This window comes from Crotalus tigris, unplaced genomic scaffold (assembly GCF_016545835.1).
Source record: "Crotalus tigris isolate CLP2741 ecotype Arizona unplaced genomic scaffold, ASM1654583v1 scf7180000017576.4783729, whole genome shotgun sequence".
NCBI classification, from domain to species: Eukaryota; Metazoa; Chordata; class Lepidosauria; order Squamata; family Viperidae; genus Crotalus; species Crotalus tigris.
The window spans coordinates 4,565,479-4,589,411 of NW_024096487.1; the positions used below are offsets into that span (position 1 = coordinate 4,565,479).

The 23,933-nt window shown below is 35.2% G+C and overlaps 1 protein-coding gene across 10 annotated transcripts in view; it reads right to left on the reverse strand.

Annotated features, from left to right (window-relative positions):
- Positions 1-451: 451 nt before the first annotated feature.
- Positions 452-23,933, reverse strand: part of LOC120315570 — a 31,970-nt gene continuing 8,488 nt past the window's right edge. The window contains exons 9-30 of one of the 10 annotated variants that reach the window (XM_039360128.1): positions 23,845-23,862; positions 23,533-23,550; positions 22,763-22,786; positions 20,823-20,837; positions 20,215-20,238; positions 18,516-18,536; positions 18,129-18,146; positions 16,911-16,928; positions 14,921-14,938; positions 12,545-12,562; positions 11,417-11,440; positions 9,343-9,360; positions 8,308-8,331; positions 5,934-5,954; positions 5,333-5,353; positions 4,731-4,751; positions 4,125-4,148; positions 3,522-3,542; positions 2,920-2,940; positions 2,316-2,339; positions 956-972; positions 452-709 (exon numbers count right to left, since the gene is read on the reverse strand). In XM_039360128.1, the coding sequence (XP_039216062.1) occupies positions 961-972; positions 2,316-2,339; positions 2,920-2,940; positions 3,522-3,542; positions 4,125-4,148; positions 4,731-4,751; positions 5,333-5,353; positions 5,934-5,954; positions 8,308-8,331; positions 9,343-9,360; positions 11,417-11,440; positions 12,545-12,562; positions 14,921-14,938; positions 16,911-16,928; positions 18,129-18,146; positions 18,516-18,536; positions 20,215-20,238; positions 20,823-20,837; positions 22,763-22,786; positions 23,533-23,550; positions 23,845-23,862 (423 nt within the window). In that variant the 3' untranslated portion in view covers positions 452-709; positions 956-960. The remainder of the gene's footprint in view (positions 710-955; positions 973-2,315; positions 2,340-2,919; positions 2,941-3,521; positions 3,543-4,124; positions 4,149-4,730; positions 4,752-5,332; positions 5,354-5,933; positions 5,955-8,307; positions 8,332-9,342; positions 9,361-11,416; positions 11,441-12,544; positions 12,563-14,920; positions 14,939-16,910; positions 16,929-18,128; positions 18,147-18,515; positions 18,537-20,214; positions 20,239-20,822; positions 20,838-22,762; positions 22,787-23,532; positions 23,551-23,844; positions 23,863-23,933) is intronic. The other 9 variants (XM_039360146.1, XM_039360136.1, XM_039360156.1 and 6 more) reach the window with 9 other exon arrangements.

The window sequence follows — 23,933 nt, forward strand, 5'->3', positions numbered from 1 at the left end:
CTGACCCCACCTGCACCTAGACTTGTGACCATTTCACTTAATATTATTTACTGAAGTTCTTATGAGTCAATGATCCAGAAGCTGGCTTCATGCTCAGGACAATGAACCATCATTCCTTTCCAGTTCAGTCTCATTGGGTTTTCCTACTAGCTCTCTCCTATTTTTGTTTCTTCTGTTTAGATGAATAAAACTCCCTTAGGTAAAGTTTGATTCTTGTGGACATGTAATTTCCATGGCAACAATACCTTTTTTTTTCTTTTGCTTTTTTAAAACTTCTGCTATAGGATTTCCAAAAATCCCCTGTCCAGGTCGAATCAGGTCTGTTCATCTCATGCCCAGCTGACGTGCCATTTTTCAAAACTGAATGTTTATCTCATCATTCAAAGTTATTAATTTTTTTTAACCAGGAAATTATTTTTTGGTTTTTTAAAACAAACAAACAAACAAACAATTTTGGTGCAAATACAATTTATTTTTATTTTAGCAAAGCTGCTGCCATCCTCCAGAGTAGCAAAGGGCAGTTCTCACTGCCATTGCCTTCTACTACAAAGATAGGAAAATCAAACTTTCAAAATTTATATCTAAATTATACTACTGAGATTTGTGAACTTCATTCTTAATTAAGGTTGGGGTGGCAGTGTAAAAAGCGATGAGCGGGCAGTCCTTGGAAACCTGGGTCAACCGTCCGGGTATATCCGATCTTCAATCACTAAGCAAACAAGCAAAGAAACAATTACAAAGATTTGTAGTTTAAAATTGTAGAAATGCATTAGCTTTCTGCAGATCCAGATACCCCAACTTTGCTTAATGACTTTTAGGGTTTGAATCCAAAACATGGCTTCTTTCAAGCTTGTGAGGTGAATACAATTCTGACATAGCCCAACCATCGTCTTTTGTAAAGAGGACCATTCATATTTGGTTTTTAGTTAGTTAATTGTTAATTAGACACACTCACCTGTTTTAACGTAGGAGCTAAAATAAAATAAAACAATAGTTATTTTCCATCTATTAAGTTACTGGATGGCTAATAGGTTACTGAGGTTATTGAAGTTGTCTAAAGATTATTGAAATAGGTTACTGCTGAACAGGTTGCTGAGTAAACAGATTACTGAATAGGTTACTAGTAATCAGCAGTAATCACAGCCCCTGGATTACAGTCTTTTTCCTTGCATAATCCACAGTGGTCATAATCTGAGTTGTAAAGCCAGAAAAAGTAAAAGAATTGGAGTCTAGGTAATATTTATTTAATGTTTTTTTATTATTATTATTCTGCCTCCTTATTCAATCATTGCCAGGTCATAGCTTGTGCCATTTTCATAGTTCTTATTGGAAATCTAAAGGATGCAATTATTTTTTTCAGAAAAGTTCTTCCTAGTTCTGCCTTTGGGGGTTGAAGGGCTCTGCTTTGTTCCCCCCAGAAAGTTCTTTTTCAGGCCCCAAGAATGGAGAGATATATCTGATTTCAAAAGGCTTCTCTTACACTTCTGCATGATTTTAAATCCAATTATTCATGCAAACATAAGCAGACTACTGAGGAAGCTATCCAAAGTTTTTTTTAAAAAAAAGCTCTACAGCCTCTGTAATGCTTTTGAGACTCCATGCAGAAGATCTACAATGACCATTCTAAAAGCAACATTGTGAGAGATGCCTCATAGTCAAATTGCCTCCTTCCCTACCCCATTTGTAGTTTTGGCCCCCATACCATCTACTGAGTATTATCTATGGGAAGCAAGAGCAAAATTCAGCCTTTGAAAGGGGACTGGTTTAACAAAGTTTAACAAAGTTCATGAATAATTTTTTGGAACATCTATGTACTAACAAGACTCGATACATTGTTTACACAGCAGGTAGAAATGAAATTGGGCAATATATTCTCTAAATTAAATGTACGAACAAATGAAAAAAAACCCACTTTTATTATCATACTAATTTTTCCTCTTCTGATAAAAAAAAGAACATAACTGCTCTGTTTTTATCAAGGGTATAGAGAACTTTTTAAAAGCAATCTTGTGTGTGTAAGGCTAAGCATGTTTAAACATGCTCTTGAGTAAACATGTAAGAAGAAGCAAATTTATCATGTGTGGTGAACATAATCCATTTGCAGTTTTGGCCCCCTTACCATCCACTCAGTACTATCTATGGGAAGCAAAAGCAAAATTCAGCCTTTGAAAGGGGACTGGTTTCTTGATACATTCACCACAGAACTTCCATTTAAAGGTGACTTTTTATACCAACAGTCAACACTCAGTGAGGATTTGCTGGGGTAACTTGAAATGTCTGCACAGTATTCTTGAAAAAATAATAATAAAACTTACATTTCCTAGGGCACCAGCAAGACCCTGGAATAAAAAGTGTGAAATTATTGTTTAGTTTCAAAAGTTTAACAAAGTTCATGAATAATTTTCTGGAACATCTATCTACTAGTAAGGCTCAATACATTGTTTACACAGTACGTATAACTGAAATTGGGCAATATATTCTCTAAATTAAATGTATGAACAAATGAAAAAACCCACTTTTATTATCATACTAATTTTTCCTCTTCTGATAAATAAAAGAACATAACTGTTCTGTTTTTATCAAGGGTATAGAGAACTTTTTAAAAGCAATCTTGTGTGTGTAAGGCTAAGCACGTTTAAACATGCTCTTGAGTAAACATGTAAGAAGAAGCAAATTTATCATGTGGGGTGAACATAATCAATTTGCAGTTTTGGCCCCCATACCAACCGCTGAATACTATCTATGGGAAGCAAAAGCAAAATTCAGCATTTGAAAGGGGACTGGTTTGTTGATATATTCACCACAGAAAGTCCATTTAAAGGTGACTTTTTATACCAACAGTCAACACTCAGTGAGGATTTGCTGGGGTAACTTGAAATATCTGCACAGTATCCTTCAAAAAATAATAAAAAAACTTACTTTTCTCTTGCCAGCAAGACCCTGGAATAAAAAGTATGAAATTATTGTTTAGTTTCAAAAGTTTAACAAAGTTCATGAATAATTTTTTGGAACATCTATGTACTAGCAAGGCTCGATACATTGTTTACACAGCAGGTATAAATAAAATTGGGCAATATATTCTCTAAATTAAATGTATGAACAAATGAAAAAAACCAATTTTATTTTCATACTACTGTTTCCTATTCTGATATATAAAAGACCATAACTACTCTGTTTTTATCAAGGGTATAGAGAACTTTTTAAAAGCAATCTTGTGTGTGTAAGGCTAAGCATGTTTAAACATGCTGTTAACTAAACATGTAAGAAGAAGCAAATTTATCATGTGTGGTGAACATAACCCATTTACAGTGTTGGCCCCGATACCAACCACCCAGTACTATCTATGGGAAGCAAGAGCAAAATTCAGCCTTTGAAAGGGGACTGGTTTGTTGATATATTCACCACAAAACTTTCATTTAAAGGTGACTTTTTATACCAACAGTCAACACTCAGTGAGGATTTGCTGGGGTAACTTGAAATGTCTGCACAGTATTCTTGAAAAAAATAATAATAACACTTACATTTCCTAGGGCAGCAACATTCTGGAATAAAAAGTGTGAAATTATTGTTTAGTTTCAAAAGTTTAACAAAGTTCATGAATAATTTTCTGGAACATCTATCTACTAGTAAGGCTCAATACATTGTTTACACAGCAAGTATAACTGAAATTGGGCAATATATTCTCTAAATTAAATGTATGAACAAATGAAAAAAAACCCACTTTTATTATCATACTAATTTTTCTTCTTCTGATAAAAAAAAGAACATAACTGCTCTGTTTTTATCAAGGGTATAGAGAACTTTTTAAAAGCAATCTTGTGTGTGTAAGGCTAAGCACATTTAAACATGCTCTTGAGTAAACATGTAAGAAGAAGCAAATTTATCATGTGTGGTGAACATAATCCATCTGAAGTTTTGGCCCCCATACCAACCACTGAGTACTATCTATGGGAAGCAAAAGCAAAATTCAGCCTTTGAAAGGGGACTGGTTTGTTGATACATTCATCACAGAACTTCCATTTAAAGGTGACTTTTTATACCAACAGTCAACACTCAGTGAGGATTTCCTGGGATAACCTGAAATGTCTGCACAGTATCATTGAAAAAATAATAATAAAACTTACATTTCCTAGGGCGGCAGCAACACCCTGGAATAAAAAGTGTGAAATTATTGTTTAGTTTCAAAAGTTTAACAAAGTTCATGAATAATTTTCTGGAACCTCCATCTACTAGTAAGGCTCAATATACTGTTTACACAGTAAGTATAACTGAAATTGGGCAATATATTCTCTAAATTCAATGTATGAACAAATGAAAAAAAAACACTTTTATTTTCATACTATTTTTTCCTCTTCTGATACATAAAAGACCATAACTGCTCTGTTTTTATCAAGGGTATAGAGAACTTTTTAAAAGTAATCTTGTGTGTTTAAGGCTAAGCACATTTAACATGCTGTTAACTAAACATGTAAGAAGAAGCAAATTTATCATGTGCGGTGAATATAACCCATTTGCAGTGTTGGCCCCCATACCAACCACTGAGTACTATCTATGGGAAGCAAGAGTAATATTCAGCCTTTGAAAGGGGACTGGTTTCTTGATATATTCACCATAGAACTTTCATTTAAAGGTGACTTTTTATACCAATAGTCAACACTCAGTGAGGATTTGCTGGGGTAACTTGAAATGTCTGCACAGTATCCTTGAAAAAATAATAATAAAAAACTTACTTTTCCCTCGCCAGCAAGAACCTGGAATAAAAAGTGTGAAATTATTGTTTAGTTTCAAAAGTTTAACAAAGTTCATGAATAATTTTTTGGAACATCTATGTACTAGCAAGGCTCGATACATTGTTTACACAGCAGGTATAAATAAAATTGGGCAATATATTCTCTAAATTAAATGTATGAACAAATGAAAAAAACCAATTTTATTTTCATACTACTGTTTCCTATTCTGATATATAAAAGACCATAACTACTCTGTTTTTATCAAGGGTATAGAGAACTTTTTAAAAGCAATCTTGTGTGTGTAAGGCTAAGCATGTTTAAACATGCTGTTAACTAAACATGTAAAAAGAAGCAAATTTATCATGTGTGGTGAACATAACCCATTTACAGTGTTGGCCCCGATACCAACCACTCAGTACTATCTATGGGAAGCAAGAGCAAAATTCAGCCTTTGAAAGGGGACTAGTTTCTTGATATATTCACCACAGAACTTTCATTTAAAGGTGACTTTTTATACCAACAGTCAACACTCAGTGAGGATTTGCTGGGGTAACTAGAAATGTCTGCATAGTATCCTTGAAAAAAATAATAATAACACTTACACCTCTTAGGTTAGAAACAGCCTGAAATAAAAAGTGTGAAATTATTGTTTAATTTCAAAAGTTTAACAAAGTTCATGAGTAATTTTCTGGAACATCTATCTACTAGTAAGGCTCGATACATTGTTTACACGGTACGTATAACTGAAATTGGGCAATATATTCTCTAAATTAAATGTATGAACAAATGAAAAAAAACATTTTTATTTTCATACTATTTTTTCCTCTTCTGATATATAAAAGACCATAACCGCTCTGTTTTTATCAAGAGTATAGAGAACTTTTTAAAAGCAATCTTTTGTGTGTGACGCTAAGCACCTTTAAACATGCTGTTGACTAAACATGTAAGAAGAAGCAAATTTAGCATGTGTGGTGAACATAACCCATTTGCAGTGTTGGCCCCCTTACCAACCACTGAGTACTATCTATGGGAAGCAAGAGCAAAATTCAGCCTTTGAAAGGGGACTGGTTTGTTGATATATTCACCACAAAACTTTCATTTAAAGGTGACTTTTTATACCAACAGTCAACACTCAGTGAGGATTTGCTGGGGTAACTTGAAATGTCTGCACAGTATCCTTGAAAAAATAATAATAAAACTTACAAGTCCTAGGTCAGCAAGAAGCTGGAATAAAAAGTGTGAAATTATTGTTTAGTTTCAAAAGTTTAACAAAGTTCATGAATAATTTTCTGTAACATCTATCTACTAGCAAGGGTTGATATATTGTTTACACAGCAAGTATAAATGAAATTGGGCAATATATTCTCTAAATTAAATGTATGAACAAATGAAAAAAACCACTTTTATTTTCATACTGTTTTTTCCTCTTCTGATATATAAAAGACTATAACCGCTCTGTTTTTATCAAAAGTATAGAGAACTTTTTAAAAGCAATCTTGTGTGTGTAAGGCTAAGCACGTTTAAACATGCTGTTAACTAAACATTTAAGAAGAAGCAAATTTAGCATGTGCTGTGAACATATTCCCCCTTACCAACCACTGAATACTATCTATGGGAAGCAAAAGCAAAATTCAGCCTTTGAAAGGGGACTGGTTTGTTGATACATTCAGCACAGAACTTCCATTTAAAAGCCATTCTTTATATCACCAGTCAATAGTCAGTGAGGATTTGCTGGGGAAACTTGAAATGTCTGCAAAGAATTGAAAACAACTTTCTTTTTCAGGGTGTCCTATTAGAAACATTAAGTTTTCAGTCAGACAGCCAAAATGTTGCAGATTTTTTTTTAGGTGGAAAGGGGCTCAGAACTTGTAAAATCAACAATCTTGGCTGTAATCACACATTTTTAGGCAGGTCTATTAAAGACTGAATTGCTGCATTTGTTGAAAATACAAAGGTTGTTTAGATTTAGTTTCAGTAGTTTTTTGGGTGGGATGGGAGAAATTTAACATGTTTGCAAAACCAGTTTTTTGTTTGTGGATTGTACAATAGATTGTTTGAAGCTATGAAATAGGTTATGACTTTTATTAGTTTAAACACAACATAAAGGCATCCATTGTGTTAATGATGCACAAATCCCAGCTCAATCATTCAAAGAAATGACCCTCCCTTTTAGATAATATATCCTTGCAAAATTAATAGTACAACTAACATTTTTTACGTTTTGACCAAGCTGGAATAAACAGTGTCGAATTATTGTTTTTTTTTTTCAAAAGTTTAACAAAATTCATGAACAATCTTCTGAAACATCTATCTACTAGCAAGGTTTTATGTATAGTTTACACAGCAAGTATAAATGAAAAAGAGCAATATAACCTCTAAATTAAATATATGAATAAATGAAAAAAATTACTTTTATTTTCATACTATTTTTTCTCTCTTCTTCATGTATAAAAGACCATAACTGCTTTGCTTTTATCAAGGGTATAGAGACTTTGTAAAAGCAATTTTATGTGTGTAAGGCAAAATGTGTTCAACCATGCTGTAGACTAAACAGGAAAGAAGAGTCAAGTTTGGCATGTGCAGTAGACACAACCCATTTGCAGTTTTGACCCCTCAGTGACCAGCCAGTGAGTATTATCTATGGGAAGCAAAAGCAAAAAAAGGGGACTGGTTTGTTGATATAGTCACCACCAAACTTTCATTTAAAAGCCACTTTTTATATCAACAGTCAACATTCAGTGAGGATTTGCTGGGGCGACTTGAAATACCTATACCAGTGGTGGGAAACCTATGGCATTGGTACCAGAGGTGGCACTCGGAGCCCTCTCTGTGGGCACATGTGCTGTTGCCCCAGCCTTGCCTCCCCCTGTGACCCCCTCACCAGCAGCCCCCCAGGAGAGGAGTCACCCCCAAGCGTGGCTCACAGGGAGCAGCACAACCAAGGACATGGCAGCCAGGCAACATAGACAAGACTCTGCCCTCATGCCCCATTGTGCACAGTTGATGCTGCAGGGTCCAAGGAGAGGGTGTGGCTGCCATGGTGCTGCTGGGCTGCCTGGGCTATCAGCGGTGGGCCCTGGAGGTGGTGAGTGGCCCTGCGGGCAGGCGGGGTGGAGTGGGGGCAGGGCCAGTTTTTGGGCACTCAGTCTCTAAAAGGTTCGCCATCACTGGCCTATACAAAATTGAAAGCAATTTTCTCTTTCAGAGTGTCCTATTAGAAACATTATGTTTTCTGTCAGACAGCTGACAAGTTGCAGATTTTTTAGATGGACAGGGTTTCAGAACTTATTGTCAGTCTTGGTTGCAGTCACACATTTTTTAGGCCTGTTAAAGACTGAATTGCTGCACTTGTTGAAGATACAAAGGTTGGTTAGGTTTATCTTTGGTAGTTTTTTGGGTGGGATGGAAGAAATATAACATGCTTTGCAAATTCATTTATTAGTTTAAACACACAACATAAATGCATCCATTGTGTTAATGATGCTACAGTTATGAGCAAAAAATCCCAGCTCAACCATTCAAAGAAATGACCCTCCCCTTTAGACAATATCCTTGCAAAATTAATAGTAAAACTTACATTCTCCAGAAAGCCTGGTTCACTCTGAAATAAAAGGGTGAAATTATTGTTTTGTTTCAAAAGTTTAACAAAGGATATGAATAACTTTTCTGGAACATCTAACTGCTAGCAAGGCTTGATACATTGTTTATACAGCTGGTATAAATGGAAATAGCCAATAAACTCTCTAAATTAAATGAACAAATGAAAAAAACACTTTTATTTTCATATTTCCCCCCTCTTCTTGATGTATAAAAGACCATAACTGCTCTATGTGTGCCTTATATGAGGGGTATAGAGAACTTTTTAAAAAACAATCTTATGTATGTAAAGCAAAGTATGTTCAGACATACTGTAAGCTATGTTTATGGGCAGTGAACACATCTCTGAATAGTTGTTAGCCTTCATCTAGAGGATTGTTCATATTTGGTGCTTATTTAGTTAATTGTTAACTAGACACACTCACTATATCTTTTTTGTCCTCTAGAAACTAAAATGGAAAAAAAAATGGTTATTTGCCTTCTTATACATTAGTGAGTGGGTAATAGGTTACTGGATCTATAGATTACTCTGGTTGTGGACATTTCAGGAATTCAAACCACTTGATCTATTTATGGTTCACTGTAGTATGTGAAACAGAGCATGGCTTCTTTCATGGAGCAAGTTTAACATGTGCAGTGAACACAATCCTGACATAGAGGACTGTTCCCATGTAATGTTTATTTAGTTAAATGTTAACTAGACACATTCACCTCACCGACAAATAAAAGCTAAAATGGAAAAAAGAAAGAGTTATTTTCCTTGTTATGGGTTACTCCGTATGAAATAGGTTAGTGGATTTATAGGACATTGAGGTTTTTTTATATATAGGGGAGCCCAAAGCACTTGTTCCCTTTATAGTTTACTCTAGAGTGTAATTCCAGAGCATGGCTTCTTTCAGGAAGCATGTTTAGCATCAGTGGTGAACACAACCCTGATGTAGTTGTTAGCCAAACCAAGGTCCTTCGTAAAGCTGTTCATATTTTATTTAATTATTTGTTAATCAGACAAACTCACCAGATTTTTCAGTTGTTCCTAAAATAGAAAAATGAAATAGTTATTTTCTTTCTTACAGGTTAATGAGAGGGTAATAGGTTATTAGATCTATAAATTACGGATATTATTGAAATAGGTTATTCAAGGTTCATCAACAGGAGAAAAATAATATGGGAAGACAAATAGGAAATTTAAAAAAATGGAGCCACTATTAAAAATGAATAAAAAAAAGAATCCAAATCAAGAATCCAAAAAAGGTTTCAATTCCTTAAGCAGCTCTTTGAAGTACACTAATAACCATATTTTCTAAGTAAGAAAGATTTGCTATAATAAATAGCACAGTTATTCTCCATCCAATCGTTTCTTTACCCTTAAGCCAGCCACAAAAATTAATACTGCTTTTCAGATCAGTTAAATCATTCTAGAGAGCTGAACAATTTTCCTAAATTTGCACACTTATAGGAATCATCAAGTTTTTGGCCAACACTCCCGAAAATAAATATGTAAATATATTTTTAAAAATCCTCTTAGTTCACACATTTTCTTCTTCTTGATGCATGAAATACCATAATTCATAATGTGCATTGTGCACATTAATTCTCTGCATTAAGAGATGCATTTTGAGCATTAATTCCCTCAGGCCAAATAGCATTCTTATCTAACAGAAGATTTCTAAATTTATGGAGGATTCTAGTAACCCCAATCAGGATTTTTAAATAATATTATCTAAACTAAAAGCATGAAGAAATGCAGAAAACCCTATAATTTAACTTTTTCTGTCTCTTTTTGATGCTAACAGTCCATAACTTATTTTATCAAGTGCATGGAGAACTTTTTCAAGGGGATGAGGATTATCATATGTGTGTAAGGCAAAGCATAGTCACACGATGGCGTCTGTTCAGAAACATACAGAAGGCTGCCGTGTAATGAAAGTTAAACTTTCTAGACTGCTCAGAGTTGCCTCTAGGTGAGAATGGCAGCAAAAAAATCTAATGAAAAAAATGATAATAATAAATAAAATTTGACATATGGGAATGGGCATTTAATTTCAACATGGAAATTCAGGCATAATTGTTATACCTCCCCAAATTTAACCGTAATCTGCATATTTCTAAATAAATAGAAGATTAACAATACTCAACAGGGAGTTGGAACTGGTCTAAACTGAATAATAAAACAGTACAGTTATTCCTCCATGCAATTGTTTCTTTACCTTTGAGTGATCCTCAAAAATGTAACACTGCTTTCCAAATCTCTTAACCAAAGCAGTTTGATCTGATCCCCCTTTTTTAAAATTTAAGAACATGTACAGAGAATAAAACCTTGAGTGGGTATAGAAAACTGTTCCCCTTTGATATTTATTTCATTAATTGAAAATAGATACCCAACTCCTTATTTTCTAGGACCTAAAGTAGAACAAAGAAATAGTTATATTTTTTCTAATAGGTTACTGAATGGATAATAGGTCACTGGATTTATACATAGGTGAGGTTACTAAAATAGGTTTAATCAGAGGCAAAAAGTGAATTGATAAATTCTTTAAGCATCTGGAGAAACCCAAGGATGCTATGATGATTAACTTTCTCCTGGCAAGGAGATTCTATGGGTAGTAGATGTCTATAGGTCATAGCAATGTAAGGAACAGATACATTTATTAAATAATCAGATTTCAAAATCCTCCCCTTCCACCTTTGCATAATTATTAATCCAATTATACATGCAAACACTAGGAAACTAGGAGGAAATTATCCAAAGTAAAAAAAAAATAAACATAAAAAACAAGGTTTTTTTTTAACCTTTGCTCTTTCTTAAATCTCTTTTATTTTATTGATTTACATTATATTTGATGATTGTGTCATGGATTTACACAAGGTGCTGTCAAAAACATTACATCATCTCTTGTGGCTGCCGTGGTACAGTGTATTACTTGAACCTATGAAATGGGTTATTGTGTTTATTATTTAAATACATGGGAAAAATGTGTCCTTTGGGATAATGATGCAATTAGTTATGATCAAAAATCTCAGCGCAGACATTCAAAGAAAGGAACCTTCATTTTGGAGAGTACCATTGTGAAATTAATAGTAAAACTTACAGCATCTTTAATACACAGAAGAACCTGGAATAAAGAAAACATAGAATTATTGTTTTGTTTTAAAAGGTTAATAAAGGACATTAATAACTCCCCTGGTACATTAGTATTCTAGGATGTAGAAATCAACATCCAGTAATAGGGAATCCATGCTCTCTTCTCTTTTACACTGAACCCTAAAAAGTTAGCTTAACAATTTCCATACAACATGTTCACAGCCCTCCTTTCCCTAATTCTCATCGCTGCTAATCTCTTCTCAATTGCCTTGACAATTTGGAAATGAATAAACCCCAGAATAAGGTCTTCAAGAATTCTATTGAGAAATACAGGGGCATAAAGTTACTTAATGGTTCCTTGTCTATCAACGTTTTTGCACACTTATTGCATTCTGAAACCCAAAGAAGTTTTTCCTGGCCAGCCAGCCCAACTGAACTCTTTAGAACCCTTTCTTAGCAGTTTCTGATCTATCTGGAGTCAAATCCTCACTTGAGTGTCTTGTACATAGTTCTAGTTCTGACCCTGAACTCCTTGAGCAAATTGGGAGATGTAGCTTTGTTTTGTATAGAATGTTTGAAAAGGGGGATGGTATGGTGTCCACTAATATACTCCATAAGGAAAACTTTCTTCACAGGTTCCCCCCCCCCCCCATGGGTATTGCTTTTGTTGTTTGGATCCACCAGCAGATTTTCCTTGAACACAAAACTAGATATGTTTGAATATGTGTCAGGAGGAGGGGTTGTTTCAAGGAAGGCAATAAGATCATTCCTTTGTTATTTCCCAGATCTACCCTATCCTTCAGCTGCAGGAGAAAATATTGGGAGCTAGGAAACTAATCAGAAAGCTTTACTTAATAAAAGTATATAATGCAGCGAAAAAAAATGTTTAGAGATGCAGAGGGTTCAGCCATAGTTATATGAGAACTTATTGTATTCACCCAACATTTTCAAGAATCTCAAGTAAAGAATTAGTAGCCATATTGACTCAATGGGCAAAACTAAGTTGGTTTTAAAGTTGATTTAATTTTCTGATCTATTATCTATCTCTACACATGCAACTTCTTTAGTCATTTTGTGATTCATTATATTATTTGTCCTGCCATGGGAGTTATTAGTAGAGGTTTGCAATACTTACCTCTGCTATTTTTTTCGCCTAAATTGAACAACAAAAAAGTATAGTTATTCCTCATGGAATTATTTCTCTAGCTTTTACTCATCTATAAAACTTAACAGTCCTTTGCAGATGTCTCAAATCACAGTAGCATGGTTAGCAATTTTCCTAAATTGAAAAACTTGTAAAAAAATCATCAAGTTTTTGGCCAATGCCTTAAGAATTAATGAAGAAAAAAACATATTATTGCAGATTTCTCAAATCATTATAAAGAAGTGAGCAATTTCCCTAAATTTACAGATCTGTTGAAATTACTAGGTTTTTGATCAAGTCTCTCCCCCTAAAAAAACCCCATCAATCAATTAAAATAACACCTTATATTTTCAATTTTTCCTCATTTCAGTGCATATATTGTCTGTAGACATTTTATCTGACCTACATAGACCTTTTATCAAGGATATAAATAACTTTTTAAAAGCAATCTTATGTGTATAAGCCTAAGCATGTTCACATTATCATGTTTGTTCAAAAACATATCAAAGAAGGAGAAGATGGAGAAGAGAGAGAACAACAGTTTGTGTTTCTACAAGATATTTAAATGGGTAAATTTAGGAAGTGGAGGTTGTGTTTTGTACATGATTAACCTGCTTACTTGTCACCTAGGATATCTTTATGATTTGACATTTTAGGGGAAACTCAAAGCACTTGTTCTATTTATGGTTTGACTATAGCAGGACTTTTCAATCTTTTCACCCATTGTACCACTTTTAGGATATGGCAATATCCGAGTACCACCAGTCACCTAGCAAGATGTCAAAAACTTGATGAAAAAAAAAAGAAAAAAAGTGATGAAGTACAGGTAGTCCTCGACTTACAACAGTTCACTTAGAGACTGTTCAAAGTTACAATGGCACTGAAAAAAGTGCCCCCCACAGCCGAGCAAGACACCTGCCTGCCCACCAGGTGGCACTCTTTTTCCTGTCCAAGGTTTTCATTGTTGGGAGCATTTCTATTGAGGATTGGCAGCAGGGGTGTTTGGTTTTTATTTGCCCCATTTGCTGGATGGTTGTAGCAGGTTTTGGTCACTTCACATGACTCTGGGACACTGTGACCATCATAAATATGAATCAGTTGCCAAGAATCTGAATGTAAATCACAAGATCCTGGAGATGCTGCAACATTCTAGCTGATTGGTGCTTCTTCTGGGCTCAGCAGAAGTGCCAGGATCAGCACCAAGCTCTAGCTGGAGCCTGGCACTGATCCTGGTGCTTCCTGAGCCCTGAAAGACCTGAAGAAGCACTGATCCTTGCGCTCCTGCTGAGCCCTGACAGCCGTGCAGCTCCAGCCATCTCTCACTCAGCCTTGTGTGGTGCTGCCACTGGTTCAGCTCATTCCCCGCCCCCCTGCTACCACTTTTCTAGGATGGTCACGTACCACCTGTCAGGTGCCAAAATACCACAGGTGGTACCCGTACCACTGGTTGAAAAGTCCTGGACTATGGTATGTGAATCTAAAAAATGGCTTATTTCAGGAAGCAGGTTTATCCTAATGTGATTGTGAGCCAAATCAATGTCTTCGTAGAGAGAGCTGCTCATATTGAGTATTTACTTAATTGTTCACTAGACACACTGATTTGTTGGGTCGATGTCTTTCTAAAATAGTTATTTTTGTTCTCATTCGTTCTTGAGTGGGTAATTGGTTACTGGCTCTTTAGATTACTGAGGATACTGAAAAGATTATTCAAGGGTGATCAATAGAGAAACAATGAGCCTAGAAAGAAAAGAAGGAAAAAGGGCTGCTATAAAAATGAATAAAAAATGTATTGCATGTGTATTCTTCATTTAATCTAAGGATATACAATCTGGTAAATCCAGTGGTGGGATTCAGCCGGTTCGCACCACTTCGGCAGAAATGGTAGCTAATTTTTGGTTGCCCAAGCCCACAATGGACTTCTGGAAGCAGCATCCACACAGAGAACTGGTTATTCACATATTTGAATCCCACCACTGGGTAAATCTATACCCGGAATGAAAAACTGATAAATTCGTTCAGCAGCTGGGAAAACCTAACAATAAAACTGAGTTCTGTGACTAATCAGAAAGGTTCACTTTCTATTTGGATATAATGCAGCAGAAAAGATACCTAGAGATGCAAAGAGTTCAGTAACAGTTATGAGTAAGAGGACTTAGTATTTACTGTGTTCAGACAACATTTTTAGAAAACTCATGTAAAGAATTCACAGGCATATTGACACAACCTACAAAGCTAACTTAGCTTTAATATTTATGTTATTTTTGCCCACTTATCTATTTGTGATATACAACCTTCTTAGCTGTTTTGTGATTCATTTTATTACATGTTCCACCATGAGAGTTATTAAAAGAGGTTTGCAATACTCACTTTTCCAATTTGTTCAGGCTAAATTGAACAACAAAAAAGTGCAGTTATTCCTCATGGAATTATTTCTCTAACTTTTACTCACTATAACACTATAAAACAAACATTCTTTTGCAGATATCTCAAATCACAGTAGCACGGTTAGCCATTTTCCTAAATTGAAAGACTTGTAAAAAATTACCAAGTTTTTGGCCAATGCCAGAAGAATTAATGAAGAAAAAAAACATATTATTTCACCTTTTTCTCTTATTTATGTGTAATGCCATAACTGATATGCATATTTATTTTATCATCAATACAGAGAGCTTTTTCAGAGGAATGAAGATTATCTTTTGTGTATAAGGGAAAGCAAACTGAGATGTTATTTAGAAATTTACTGTAAATTATGGTGTAATGGTTTAAAATTTGAAATATGAAAATGTGTATACTTTTAAAATAGATATTCGGTCATATTTGTTGCACTCCCAAAATACACCAATAATGTGCACAATTTCTAAATACAAAAAAGTTTTGTGATAATCATTGAGAGTACTTATCTAGGTAAATTAAATAATGAAGTTGTATAGTTATTCCTCCATGAAATCTTTTCTTTACTTTTTGTCATCCACAAAAATTTAACACTGTTCTGTGGATCTCTCAAATCAGTATATAGAAGTGAGCAATTTTTCTAAATTTACAGAGTTGTTGAAATTACTAGGTTTTTGACCAAGTCTCTCCCCCTTAAAAAAACCCCATCAATCAATTAAAAAAACACCTTATATTTTCACTTTTTCCTCATTTCAGTACATATATTGTCTGTAGACATTTTATCTGATCTACATAGACTTTTCATCAAGGATATAAAGAACTTTTTAAAAGCAATCTTATGTGTATAAGGCAAAGCATGTTCACTTTATCATGTTTGTTCAGAAACATATCAAAGAAGGAGAAGGTGGAGAAGAGAGAGAACAACAGTTTGTGTTTCTACAAGATATTTAAATGGGTAAATTTAAATGGAGGTTGTGTTTTGTGCATGATTAACCTGCTTACTTGTCACCTAGGATATCTTTATGGTTTGACATTTTAGGGGAACTCAAAGCACTTGATCTATTTATGGTTTCACTATAGTATGTGAATCCAAAAACTGGCTTATTTCAGGAAGCAGGTTTATGCTAAAGTGATTTTGAGCCAAATCAATGTCTTTGTAGAGAGAGCTGCTCGTATTTGGTAGTTACTTTTCAACTAGACACACTGACTTATTGGGTCAGTGTCTTTTTAGAAATAGTTATTTTTGTTCTCATTCGTTCCTGAGTGGGTAATTGGTTACTGGCTCTTTAGATTACTGAGGATACTGAAAAGACTACTCAAGGGTGATCAATAGGGAAACAATAGAAACAAAAAAAAAAGGAAAAGGGGATGCTATAGAAACGAATAAAAAATGTATTGCGTGTGTATTCTTCATTTAATCTAAGGATATACAATCTGATAAATCCAGTGGTGGGATTCAGCTGGTTCACATCACTTCGGCAGAAACGGTAGCTAATTTTTGGTTGCCCAGGCCCAAAATGGACTTCCGGAAGTGGCATGAACACAGAGAACCGGTTGTTCACTTATTTGAATCCCAGCCCTGGGTAAATCTATACCGGGAATGAAAAACTGATAAATTATTTAAGCAGCTGGGGAAACCTAAGGATAAAACTGAGGTCTGAAACTAATCAGAAAGGTTCACTTTCTATATAGATATAATGCAACAGAAAAGATACTTAGAGATGCAAAGAGTTCAGTAACAGTTATGAGTAAGAGGACTTACTGTGTTCACCCAACATTTATACAAAACTCATGTAAAGAATTCACAGGCATATTGACACAACCTACAAAGCTAACTTAGCTTCAATATTGATTTTATTTTTTCCTGCTTATCTGTTTGTGCATATACAACCTTCTTAGCTGTTTTGTATTCATTTTATTACATGTTCCACCATGGGAGTTATTAGCAGAGGTTTGCAATACTCACAGTGGGTTGTTCTAGGCCCTAAATTAAACAATAAAAAAGTACAGTTATTTCATTCTTTTAATTATCCACAATAACTTAATGTGACTTTGCAGATCTCTTAAACAAAGCAATTTGACCTGATCCTCTTTTGTTCTTATTGAAATCTTCATGATACATGATTTGAACATTTCTAATAAAGGCCTGATGCATTGTTTACACAGCAGATATAAAAGAAAATGGTTAATATACTCCCTAAAATAAACGTGCAAACAAATGGGGAAAAAACACCTTTTATTTTCATACTTTCCCCCCTCATCTTGATATATAAGAGGCTCTAATTGCCTTGCAGATATCTTTTATCAAAGATATAGAGAACTGTTTATGTGCTGGACCAGTTATGTAATCATCTGGCCAAAGCACATATTAGCTTGAGATCTGTATGTTAGAATGTTTGGCATTTAAAGGTTTAGATGCTATTTCCTTAAGAGATGGCTTATGGGTAATGTAGTTTTAGCTGTTCAGTAAATCCTATGTTTAACAAGTCAGTGGGAGGGGCCATTAAGTTCATCGCAGGATATCCTGGCTACATGCCAAGTTGTTAAAGAAGCCTTTGTGAAGATAGACACAAGGTGATGTGTCCCATAAGAGCCATGGGGTGAGTCTACCATTAATTTTTCACCCAGAAGAACGGAGAAAGATTATGATATGTTCATCAGAAGAACTCTTCTTGACTGTAAGTTATTGTTTGAGATTCCTGAGGAACAAAATAATCTGAATATTATCCCGTTCTTTGGCGTTTATCTGTTTGAGAAGAGCAGGATTAAAGCAGATACCTTGTTTGGTCCAAAACAGTTTAAAAGCAATCTTAGGTTTGTAAAGCAAAGCATGTTTATGCTGTTATATTAATTCACAAACATTTTGTAAACTAAAGATGAAGGGAGAAGAGAGACCCATAGCCATTGTCACTATAAGATGTTTAAACAGGTCATTTCAAGAATAGAGGCTGCGTATGTCCATGATAAACTTGCTTACTTATCATCTAGGATTTCTTCATGATATTTTTATTCCAGTAAACTCAAGACACTTGATGATTTATGGTTCCCTATAGTAATGCCTTATGCCAGGAAGCAAGCTTAACATGTGCAATGGATACAATCCTGACACAGTTGTTAACTAATACCTTTTGTATACTGTTCATATTTGGTTTAATTTAATCAATTGGTAACTAGAGACACTCACCATTTGTTTTGCCATCAACTAAAATAAAAAAAAGTAATAGTTATATTTCTTCTTATAGGTTACTGAATGGGTAATAAGGTATTGGATCAGTAAGTTACTGAGGTTACTAAAGTAGATAACTTAAGGTTAATCAACAGAGAAAAAAGTGAATCCAGAAAGAAAAAATGGAAAAGAAAAAAAAGTGAGCTGCTATCCAAATCATGGGACACTGCCTTGTCTCAACCTAACAAATGGGTTATTGTATTTATAAGTTTAAATTACACGGTAAAAATGTATCCTGTGGGATAATGATGCAATTAATTATGAGTAGAATTCTCAGCTAAGTCATTCAAAGAAATAAACCTCCCTTTTGGATAGTACTATAGCAAAATGAATAGTAAAACTTACGTCGGTAGCAGTTTGAACATTCTGAAATAAAAATGTGGAATTCAAAAGTTTAATAATGGATAATGATAACTTCCTTGGCATATCAGTATATTAGCAATGTAAAAATCAATATCTGGTTGATCCCAATAGAGAGATTCCATGCTCTCTTCTCTTCTATACCGGACCATGAAAAATTAGCACAACAAATTCCATACTTTGTATTCCTATCCCTCCTTTTTCCCAATTATCATCTTACTGCTCATGTCTTCTCACAAACAGAACCAATATCAACAAAAGAACAACCAGCTGTGGTATATAATATAGGAAGAAGGTTATACTTTCTCCAGATAAAAGATGGACCCCAATAGTAGCCAGCAGCCAGTTTTTATTCCACAAAGGATTAATTTGGGGAATTAAATAGAGTACTCTGAAGAAAGATAGCAGTAGCAGCAAGATTCATATATAGTAGTAAACCCAAGAGGAATTTTGCCCATTCAACAGGTCTCTGGCTTTGATTCTTATTCACCAAGGGACTTAAAACAAAACTCATTCTGGCCATAACTTAGAAGTGTCACTAAAAGGATGTCCCATAGGAAGGTCTCGTTCCTAGACAAATATTTGTGCAACTTATTCTCATTCTCCTGCAGTTTTTTTTTTTTCAATTAGAGACTGCTACTGTTGTGGTCCAGGAAGTGATAATTCTGAAAAGACTTCCAGGTTTGTCTGGAGTTTTAGAAAAAAAAAATCAACCAAATGACCCAAAGATTGATATAATCCTCTTCACTTCCTCATTTCCTAGTCTCAATTTTACCTGCATGTAAGCAAACATCCCCCATGAAAGTCAATTATTCAAGACAAACCAATTTGCTTTCCTTTATGAGTAGGACAATTCCCTGGACGACTCAGAGATCAATAAAATCAGCATATGGACTCCAAGAACACTTTTGAGAAATACGGAAGCATAAAGTTATTCTATGTTGCATCATCCATCAACGGTTCTGCACATTCATGGAATTATGAAACCGAAAGAAGGATGCAAATTTTCTTTGGCTAGTCCAATCGATATATCTCAAGAACCCTTTCTAAGTAGCTTCTGATCGATCTATCTATCTGGAATTAGTCTGTCCTCATGTATCTTGGATGTATCTCTAGCCCTGACACAGAACTCCTTTTGCAATTGGGAAGTATAGCTTTGCTTTGCACAGAATGCTTGAAAAAGGGATTGGTAAAATTGACCATTAAGATACCCCATTGGGAAATCTTGCTTTATAGGAAGTTTTTTTTTGTTGTTATCGTTTGGATCCACCTGCAGATTTTCCTTGCACACAAAGCTACATATGTTTGAACGTATGCCAGGAGGAGAGGTTGTTGCAAGGAAGGTAAAAAGATAATTCCTTTATTCCTTCCAGATCTGCCCTTTCCTTCAGCTGCAGGAGAAAGTATGGGAAGCTCTGAAACTAATCAGAAAGGCAGGCCTGTTAAAGGTTGAATTGCTGAACTTGTTGAAGATACATAGGTTGGTTAGGTTTATCTTTGCTAGTTTTTTGTGTGGGATGGGAGAAATATAATATGCTTTGCAAATGCATTTCTTAGGTTAAACACACAACAGCCATTGTGTTAATGATGCTACAGTTATGAGCAAAAAATCCCAGCTCAGCCATTCAAAGAAATGACCCTCCCCTTTAGACAATATCCTTGCAAAATTAATAGTAAAACTTACTTTCTCAAAAACAACTTGAGGATCCTGGAATAAAAGGGTGAAATTATTGTTTAGTTTCAAAAGTTTAACAAAGGACATGAATAACTTTTCTGGAACATCTATCTGCTAGCAAGGCTTGATGCACTGTTTACACAGCTGGTATAAATGGAAATAGCCAATAAACTCTCTAAATTAAATGAACAAATGAAAAAAAAACCACTTTTATTTTCATATTTCCCCCCCCTCTTCTTGATTTATAAAAGACCATAACTGCTCTGTGTGTGCCTTATATGAGGGGTATAGCGAACTTTTTTTAAAAAAAATCTTATGTATGTGTGCCAGGAGGAGAGGTTATTATTATTGTTGTTGTTGTTGTTGTTATCAGAAAGCTTCACTTCCTATAAGCAGAAAAAATGTTTAGAGATGCAGAGGGTTCACCCAACATTTTTAAGAATCTCATATAAAGAATTAGCAGCCATACTGACCCCATCTACAGAACACAGTTTTAATGTTGATATGATTTCTCATGCTTATCTATCTCTGCACATGCAAACATTTTTGATGTTTTATGATTCATTTTATTACATGTCCCACCATGGGAAGGATTAGCAGAGCTTTGCAATACTTACCACATTTTTTGGAACCTAAATTGAACATTAAAATAGTACAGTTATTTCTTTCATGCAATGGTTTTTATCTTTTAATCATCCACAACAACTTAACATTGCTTCACAGAACTCTTAAACCAAAGCAGTTTGACCAGATCTCTTTTGTTCTTACTTAATTCCTCAGGACTCCTGATTTGAACATTTCTAATTAAGGGTTAATACATTGTTTACAGAGCAGACATAAATAAAAATGGGCAAAAAACTCCCTAAAACAAACATGAGATTAAATAACAAAAACACTTTTATTTCATACTTTTTTTTCCCTCCTCTCGATGTAAAAAATACCATAATGTCCTGCACATATATTTTATCAAGGCTACAGAAAATTGTTTAAAAGCAAACATATATGTATAAGGCAAAGAATGTTCACATGACAGTGTTTGTCCAAAAATTTACTATAATCTACAGATGAACGAAGGAAAAGTTGGAGAAAAGAGACAAACAGCCTATGTTTCCACAAGATGTTTGAGCAGGTCATTTAGACCAGGGCTTTTCAACCGGTGGTACGCATACCACTTGTGATACATTAAGGAGTGGCAGATGGTACGCAGCCCTGCTAGCCAAGTGTAGTGGGGGAGGGAAAGAGCCAGTGCAGGCAAGGACTTACTGTAAGAGAGTCCTCTGGAGCTGCAGAGTGGCTGAGGTTGAGGCTCACCCAGGCTTACTTCTGGCTCACCCTCCCCCATGAGAAAGGAGGAGGAGGGGAGTGGAGACAGGAGAGGCTATAAAAGGAGGCAGTTTGGGCGGAGAGGGAAAAAAAGAAGCAGCTTCAGGAGGATGTGGAGGAGGGTGGGGGGGAGAAGAGAAGAGAAGAGAAGAGAAGAGAAGAGAAGAGAAGAGAAGAGATCAAGGAGTCCGAGCAGTCTGGCCATGAGCCAATCTACAACTTCTGTGGCAGCCACCTGTGCTGGCAGCAACAAACAGGCAAGAAATGCAGCAGGGGAGGGGTTGCCCTCCAGGAGGAATGAATAAAGGTAGCATCAACTGGAGGTAAGACATAGAGGGAGAGAGAGAGATGGAGAATGGAATGATTCTTATGTGCTTTTGTGACTTCGAAGTACTGGGATTTGTGCAATGTGGGCTTTGTGTTCTTAAGAAGTGTTTGGCAATTTCTATTTGGGTAATGGCTGATGTCTCCTGTTAGCTTCTGTTGTTCTGCTATTGTTAGCTGTAAGTTTTGCTGCACGGGATTTTGAAGTATTTTTCTCCTGAATGGATTTTACCTGTGGCATTCCTTTACTTATGAATGGAGCCATTTGGGGAGGCTGCCATAGCTGGCAGCCAATACTTACTACATTTTTTTCTTCCTTAAGTGCCTGCTGTGCTTGTTAACTTTCCTTTCTAGCCAGTAGCTAATTCTTAAAGGGGAATGTGCCTTTTTAAGCTAATTCCCTCAGCAGCTTCACTCTTCTGTCTCTGGAGGCTTTTCCTTGTTTGATGAATATATGGAAGAGGGAAAATATAAGGGGAGGGTTCAAATTCTTCCTTCAGAAGGAGGTGTACATGAGAAAGAGGGAGGCAGGGAAGGAGGGAGGGAAGGAAGGAAGTCCCGCCTTAGCACTTGGCCACTAGCAGCCCTGCCATTGACTTTGCTTGTCAAAAGGTTGCAAAAAGGGATCATATGACCCTGGAACACTGTAATCATCATAAATGTAAAACAGTTGCCAAGCATCTAAATATAAATCACATGACCCTGGGCATGCTGCAATTATCATAAGTCATTTCAGTGCAATTGTGACTTTGAACAGGTTTTTTGTTTTGGTTTTTTTGGTCATCAAGTTTTTGACATGTTGCTAGGTGGTACTCGAATATTGCCACAGCCTAAAAGTAGTACAGTTGGTGAAAAGGTTGAAAAGCCCTGATTTACACAATATCCTTGGAAAATTAATAGTAAAACTTACACCGATGTGAAAGTCTAGAAGATTCTGGAATAAAAGGGTGAAATTATTGTTTTGTTTCAAAAGTTTAACAAAGGACATGAATAACTTTTCTGGAACATCTATCTGCTAGCAAGGCTTGATACATTGTTTACACAGCTGGTATAAATGGAAATAACCAATAAACTCTCTAAATTAAATGAACAAATGAAAAAAACCACTTTTATTTTCATGTTTCCCCCCCTCTTCTTGATGTATGAGACCATAACTGCTCTGTGTGTAATTTATATGAGGGGTATAAAGAACTTTTTAAAAAGCAATCTTTTGTATGTAAAGAAAGTATGTTCAGACATGCTGTAGGCTACATTTATGTGCAGTGAACATAACTCTGAATAGTTGTTAGTCAAACAAATGTCCTTCATCTAGAGGATTGTTCATACTTGGTGCTTATTTAGTTAATTGTTAACTAGACACACTCACTATATCTTTATTGTCCTCTAGAAACTAAAATGGAAAAAAATGATTATTTGCCTTCTTATACATTAGTGAGTGGGTAATAGGTTACTGGATCTATGGATTACTCTGGTTGTTGACATTTCAGGAATTCAAACCACTTGATCTATTTATGGTTCACTGTAGTATGTGAAACAGAGCATGGCTTCTTTCATGGAGCAAGTTTAACATGTGCAGTGAACACAATCCTGACATAGTTGTTAGCCAGAGCAATGCCCTTCACATAGAGGACTGTTCCCATGTAATGTTTATTTAGTTAAATGTTAACTAGACACACTCACCTTACTGATAAATGGAAGCTAAAATGGAAAAAAGAAAGAGTTATTTTCCTTGTTATGGATTACTCCCTGTGCAATAGGTTAGTGGATTTATAGATTAGTGAGGTTTTTTTTATATTTTAAGGGAACCCAAAGCACTTGTTCCCTTTATGGTGTGCTCTAGAGTGTAAATCCAGAGCATGGCTTTTTTCAGGAAGCATGTTTAGCATCAGTGGTGAATAAAACCCTGATGTAGTTGTTAGCCAAACCAAGGTCCTTTGTAAAGCTGTTCATATTTGGTGTTTATTTAATTATTTGTTAACCAGACAAACTCACCTGATATTTCAGTTCTTCCTAAAAAAGAAAAATGAAATAGTTATTTTCTTTCTTACAGGTTACTGAGAGGGTAATAGATTATTAGATCT